Genomic DNA, 7,500 nt, shown 5'->3' with positions numbered 1-7,500 from the left:
AGGGGAAAAATAATATCGTGCCAGCAAGAAATGTAAAAGGTACTAACTCTGTTCCGGGAACTGTCTCTGGAACTTTCCCTGTCTCCCTCTCTCTCTCTCCTCTCTCTCTCTCTCTCTCTCTCTCTCTCTCTCTCTCTCTCTCTCTCTCTCTCTCTCTCTCTCCTTCTCTGTCCACACACAAACACACACACACACACACACTCTCTCTCTCTCTTTCTTCGTTTTCTCACTGTCCCCTCCCCCCCAGCCCCAACCCCCAGCTCTTTCTCTCTCTCTCTCTCTCTCTCTCTCTCTCTCTGTCTCTCTCTCTCAAATAATGTTTCTTAATTCTTTCTGTTTTTACATAAAGAATACTAGTTATTACCTGCAGTGTGTGGATGTATGTATGAAACGATGTATGTGATATTTTTTTACATTTGTATCTTCGTAATATTTGTAGGGGCTGTTGTTGACTTTTACAGTTATGGTCCCCATGTTGTTTACTTGTCTATGTTGTGATAATGCACCTGACCAAATTTCTCCAGTTGGAGATAATAAAGTTATTCTTATCTTATCTTATCTTATCTTAGCAGTGTAACCGGACACCCGAGTCGGGCCTTGGGTGCATTAATAATTTTATAGATTTTAATTTCTGTACAATACAGAGTGTTCTTTATTTTACATAATTTTCCCAGAGTTTCAGTTTCAGTAGCTCAAGGAGGCGTCACTGCGTTCGGACAAATCCATATACGCTACACCACATCTGCCAAGCAGATGCCTGACCAGCGGCGTAGCCCAACGCGCTTAGTCAGGCCTTGGAAAAAAAGTGAATAAATAATAGATAAGCGTACATAAATAAGTAAATAAATACATATATAGTTTTCAAAATCTATGGAGACATGCTCTAGAGGCGAGTAGTAAATGTTTGTTTTATCGAAATTTCAAAAGTGGATTTGGTAGAGAAAAATATATAAGTCAAATGCCTGATAATTATGTTATCAGCTTCTTCAGATTTCGAAGTAGTAATCATAAGCTGGAAATAGAAACAGGGAGACACAAAGGCATACCACGAGAGTTACGGTTTTGTAAGGTTTGTAACATGTCTGTGATTGGTGATGAGTTTCATTTTATAATGGAATGTCCCAATTATGATCAGTTACGAAATAGATATGTTCCTAAAAAATATTTGTCTCCAAAATCGGTTTTTAATTTTTGTAATATGCTCAAAGGAGGCAAAAAGTCATTTTAGCTGTAAGTAAGATGATTAGATTTGCAAATGTTGCCTAGTTATACTTTTGGAGTTAAAAGACATTTGTGTTTTCTCAACTTTTATGTGACATGGTGTATTTGGAAATGTTTGTTATGGGCACGAAAAGAGTATTTTGCAGTAATCCTCCATACTCCAATAGGAGTGAAAGGATAATTAAAACTTGAAACTTGAATAGATAAATAAATAAATAATAATTATAGTATGAAAAAGGTAGTGATAATAATAATAATAATAATAATAATAATAATAAAAAATAAGTAAATAAATAAATAAATAAGACAACAATGATGATAAATAAGCAAATAAATGTAAAACGTGAAGACACACATTCACACATACACCCACACATGCGTAACAGATATGCGCCAAACATGCAGTTTCACAGATACGAAAGCACAGTCAAATACACAAAAACGTACATGAGCCCCAGCACACACACATACACACACACACTCACACACACACTCACACACATTACACTGCAACCCTTTTGTTGCCAGCGGTTTCTGTTTCAAGTGCATCGAGTGCGTGCTGCACGCAGCACCTTAATTTCTTCTCTCATCCGAATCACTAGACGCGACGCTCGTTTTTATTTTCCATTCAAACTTGAGAGAAAGGGTGAAACTGGGATTCGAACCCAAACCCTCACGGACACTGTATTGGCAGATAAGTGTCTTAACCATTCTGCCGAACTAACTAAACTTTTATTTCACTTTACTTTACCTTTTGCCGCAAAAAGACACCATAGTTTGGTTGTTTTTTCTTCTCCGTGCACTCTCGCACGTCAGCGCATGATGTCAATTTTTGACTCACTTGTGTAAACAAAGTGAGTCTATGTTTTAACCCGGTGTTCGGTTGTCTGTGTGTGTGTGTGTGTGTGTGTGTGTGTCTGTGTGTCCGTGGTAAACGTTAACATTGACATTTTCTCTGCAAATACTTTGTCAGTTGACACCATATTAGGCATAAAAATAGGAAAAATTTAGTTCTTTCCAGTTATCTTGTTTAAAGCAATATTGCACCTTTGGGATGGGCACAAAAAATGAAGCCTAATTATATGCAAACTGCATTTACTGCTATATTTATATTTTTTGTATTCTCTAAACTTGGCACTTTGATCTGATATTCTGACCCAACAACAAGAACAGTCATTATTATCATTTTTTGTTCAAACAGGAACTTATTTTGCCAAGTATGGAAGTTTTATTTATTTTTGCAAACGTTTCAGTGCAGATAGTAAAAAAAAGGGAAATTACTCTGTAATTAATGCTAGGGGACTTAATTTGCCACAAGTGAGTCTTGAAGGCATTGCCTCTCTTGTTTTTTGTTGCTGTTGATCCATCTTCCGCCCTTTCTCCCAGGTTTGACTGGAAATTTGAACAGAGCATTTTGACTTTTGGATGAGACGATAAACCGAGGTCCCGTGTGCAGCACGCGCTACTTGGCGCACTGAGAAAAGAAGCCCACGGCAACGAGAGTGTTGTCCTCTGGCAAAATTCTGTAGACGAAATCCACCCTGATAGGTACACAAATAAATATATGCATGCACTCAAGGCCTGCACTTTGATTGGTAGACAGATAAATGTATGCATGCACTGAAGGTCTGCATTCTGATTGGTAGACAGATAAATATATGCATGCACTGAAGGTCTGCACTCTTCTTCTTCTTCTTCTTCTTTCCGTTACACGACCAACATCGACTTGCCGATGACTCTGTCGTGGTTCATGCATGCTGGGTATTTTCGTGTCTCCATAACCCACCGAACACTGACATGGATTACAGGATCTTTAACGTGCGTATTTGATTTTCTGCGTGCGTATACACACGAAGGGGGGATCAGGCACTAGCAGGTCTGCACATATGTTGACCTGGGAGATCGGAAAAATCCCCACCCTTTACCCACTAGGCGCTGTTACCGAGATTCGAACCCGGGACCCTCAGATTGAAAGTCCAACGCTTTAACCACTCGGCTATTGCGCCCGTCTGATTGGTAGACAGATAAATGTATGTATGCACTGAAGGTCAAGGCCTGACTAAGCGTGTTGGGATACTCTGCCGGTCTGGCATTTTGTCCAGCAGATGTGGTGTTGCGTCCGAACGCAGTGACGCCTCCTTGCGAAACTGAAACTGAAACAGTTGCTGTTGATTTCAGACCTGACAAGCGTCACTGGAGAACCCTGACCATGCTGCGTGACGTCAGTCGCGTGCTCCACGTGACGTGTTTCCTGTGGCTGGTGTCCTCAGTCGGCCATGGAAGGAGAAGAACTCGGCAAGCCCCGGGGTAGGTGCCCATTGAACCTGGATGCGTCTTTTGGGTGTTAGTGTGGTGGTGATTGGTCGATGACTCTGTGTGTGTGTGTGTGTGTGTGTGTGTGTGTGTGTGTGTGTGTGTGTGTGTGTGTGTGAAGGGTAGCACGTAGGGGTTGGTGGATGGGTACGTGTGGTGGTTGGTATGTTGGTTGTGGGGAGAGGGGGATGAATGCGTGTGTGTGTGTGTGTGTGTGTGTGTGTGTGTGTGTGTACGACGAGTGTGAGTATGGTTTTATTTGTGTGTGTGCGTAAGTGTGAATGAGAGTGAGTGTATAAGTGTGTGTGTGTGTGTGTGTGTGTGTGTGTGTGTGTGTGCGCGCGCGCGCGCGTTTAGTGTGTAGAAGGCAGCACAACGTTCGAAATTGACAGAAGATTAAATTTTGGTCTATAGCGAAGTGACAGCTACATGATCGATGTCTTCTCCACTGCAGTAGAAATTCATTGACAGGCCACTCTTTTGTGAAATACTATGACTCTCAAACTGGACCCAAGATTGCACTGGCTCATAGAACTGCAACCTCAGGGCCAGATGGCCGCTGGGGGCCTTCCCAACGCCGACTGTCTTAAAGCCCTCTCAGCTGAGAGAGTGGGGATGTAACATGGACAAGACACTCTCCACTGTAGTTAACCGTTGAGAAAAAAAAATTACCGGTCCCTGGCTCAACAGACCACCCAGCTGTTGGCAATAATAATAATAATAATAATAATAATAATGATGATGATGATAATGACGGTGGTGGTGGTGGTCGTGGTGGTGGTGGTGGTAATGATGATGATTATGATTATGACCATGATGACGGTGATAAAACTTCACCAGAACAGAGCTTGGGTGCCGTAGAACGCGAGAGCTTAAAATGAGAGCACTCCATTCAGCACTTTTGACGGGGTAAGCGGATAAATTTTGCCCCATGTGGACATCACTTACATTTGCATGTGTACATTTGCTCAGCTCAACGCTCGGTTCATAATCACAGATTGACATAAGCTTTACAGTTGGGCCATCAGCAGTGTGAGAGCTCTATGATCAGCGCTTTCTCCACTGCAATGGGAAGTCATTTACAGCTTAGTCTTTTGTGGATGTCTCTTGCTCTCAAACTAGGAGTCAACATTTGCAACATTGCCCCGGCTTTTAGTGCTGCAGCCTTGGTGGGCTAGTTAGCCTTTGGGGGACCTCCCCAACACCGACTGTCCTAAAACCCCTCTTGGCTGAGAGAGTGGACGGGGGGGGCGGGGGGTGGGGGGGTGTAACCTGGGCAAGACACTCTCCACTACAATCAAATTTTAGCCCAGATAGTCGGTTCAACAGTTGCCTCCTCATGCTATTCTGGTGGTCTTAGACAAAACACGACTACTGTGTTATACTTACATCTGATCAATAGAACACAACTCGTATGGTTTGTGCGCAGATCAGACATCAGCTTCTGTGTGTGTGTGTGTGTGTGTGTGTGTGTGTGTGTGTGTGTGTGTGTGTGTGTGTGTGTGTGTGTACGCACGCTTTCACACTTCCTTGAAACCGAATCCTGCCACCAGAACACAAAACACCTTCAGTTTGACATCTGTCCTTGGTTCAAAGGGGGAAGGTAGCAGAATGGTTAAGACGCTCGTCTGTCACTACAGTGTCCGTGAGGGTCTGGGTTCCATTCCCGTCTTTTGCACTTCCTCCCACGTATGACTGGAAAATCAAACTTAATGTCTAATCATCCGAATGCGACGACAAACCGAGGTCCCGTTAAGTGGAGTGATGGCCTAGAGGTAACGCGTCCGCCTAGGAAGCGAGAGAATCTGAGCGCGCTGGTTCGAATCACGGCACAGCCCCCGAAATTTTCTCCCCCTCCACTAGACCTTGAGTGGTGGTCTGGACGCTAGTCATTCGGATGAGACGATAAACCGAGGTCCCGTGTTCAGCATGCACTTAGCGCACGTAAAAGAAACCACGGCAACAAAAGGGTTGTTCCTGGCAAAATTCTGTAAAAAAAAAATCCACTTCAGTAGGAAGAACAAATAAAACTGCACACAGGAAAAAATACAAAAAAAATGGGTGGGCGCTGTAGTATGGCGACGCGCTCTCCCTGGGGAGAGCAACCCGAATTTCACACAGAGAAATCTGTTGTGATAAAAAGAAATACAAATACAAATACAAATAGCGCGCTACTTGGCGCACTGAAAAAAGAACCAACGGCAACAAAAGCGTTGTCCTCTGGCAAAACTCAGTAGAAGAAAATTTTCTCCACTCTGATAGGGTACACGGATATACATGCATGCACTCAAAAGCCTGACTTAGACGCGTTGGGTTATGCTGCTGGTTAGGCATCTGCCTAGCAGATGTGATGTGGCGTGTATGGATTTGTCCGAACGCAGTGACACCTCCTTCAGAAACTGAACCTGAAGCGGAGACCATGGTTCAAGCTGGAGGGACTGCAACGGGTAGAGGTAGACCTGATACATGGCCCCTTGCGGTCGGCTGGGCCTTAAACCCGTTTACAGCCTCAGCAGGGATTTAGACCACGTAAACATCAGCCACAAATGTCAATCCTGAGTCTGCAGTTTATGTGCAGATGTGGAGAGCCAAGTGCCAAGAGAGGAGTGGGGGGTAGGGGGCGGGGGTGGGGGGGTAGATGAGAATAGAATAGAATATGTCTTTATTACCAAGTGTACCGGGGTCACAACGGAATATTGGAGGGGGGGGGGGGAGGGGGGGGATAGTACATAACAAGGTACGAACGTAAAACAAAAATCGTACACAAACACAGATACAGTAGAAATTAGGATATACACAAGTGCATATCAATCTAAAATTTTATGCATACTCACACATGCACGTACTGCACACACACACACACACACACACACACACACACACACACGCACGCACGCACGCACGCACGCACACACGCACGCACGCACGCACGCACGCACGCACACACACACACACACACACACACACGCACGCACACACACACACACACACACACACACACACACACGCACGCACGCACGCACGCACGCACACATGTTTGAACACACACGTTTCAGGGTAAGCTGGAAGGTCTAGAAAAGACAAAAAATAAACCAAAATAACAATAACGACAAACAACAACAATATCAACAACAATAACAGTAACAACAACAACAACACGTAAATAAAGAAAGAAATGTCACTCGATACAAAAGAAAAAAAATTGTTACCAGTTTACATTCAGTACCATGAGTGTGTTCCAACTAAAATGTTGATGCTGCTATTCGCCTTTCTTCAGTTGCGGTTAATACATATCATATCATGTATTATACCATTATCATATCAAATTGTGTCTTATATCATATCATATATATATCATATCATATCATGTCATGTCATGTATATTGAATCTTATGTCATATCAACTTGACTGATATGGATACTTATATAGCGCCTATCCTCGGTCGTTTTGGTTGTTGGTGTTGTTGTTGTTGTTGTTCTTGTTCGTGTGTTTTTGTTGTTGTTTTGTTCTTTCTTTCAGTGTATGTCGTTGTTTTATCTCCAAAACAATGATATCATGGACGGCTAGTTTGGATGTAGGCTTGTATCATTATCGAACAGTTTAGATGATTAATATGTTATTATCACTTTTGTGAACACTTGTATCACAGATTCCAAACAAAAATGAAACTTTTACAAAAAACAATAGCAAAACAAAACAACATTTAGAAATAGTAATAGTAATGCTCAATAAGTATGAGTTCTTTTCAACTTGCAGTAACAGTTTGAACATAATGTAAAGATTGCCTCTCCCATTGTCTTATAACTTTCTGTTTCAATTATGTTTTGTGACAGCCTTAACATTGTGTCGGAGCACTTAAACTTCGACCAAACCTCGATGCATGACTATATGTTATATGTTTGGTAACAAGTCATCGTAGGCCATATTAATTCGATTATTTGAAGAGGCATCTAGAACGCATTTTG

At 42.7% G+C, this 7,500-nt stretch overlaps 1 protein-coding gene across 1 annotated transcript in view; it reads left to right on the top strand.

Moving 5' to 3' along the window:
* LOC143298960 (transforming growth factor-beta-induced protein ig-h3-like) overlaps nucleotides 1-7,500 on the top strand; it is a 123,163-nt gene that overhangs the window by 64,953 nt on the left and 50,710 nt on the right. The window contains exon 2 of the mRNA XM_076612013.1: nucleotides 3,400-3,528. Within this exon, the coding sequence (XP_076468128.1) occupies nucleotides 3,431-3,528 (98 nt within the window). The 5' untranslated portion in view covers nucleotides 3,400-3,430. The remainder of the gene's footprint in view (nucleotides 1-3,399; nucleotides 3,529-7,500) is intronic.

This window comes from Babylonia areolata, chromosome 24 (genome assembly GCF_041734735.1).
Source record: "Babylonia areolata isolate BAREFJ2019XMU chromosome 24, ASM4173473v1, whole genome shotgun sequence".
Classification (NCBI taxonomy): Eukaryota; Metazoa; Mollusca; class Gastropoda; order Neogastropoda; family Buccinidae; genus Babylonia; species Babylonia areolata.
The sequence above is the reverse complement of the archived record's forward strand: the minus strand, read 5'-3'. Positions and strand labels throughout refer to the sequence as shown.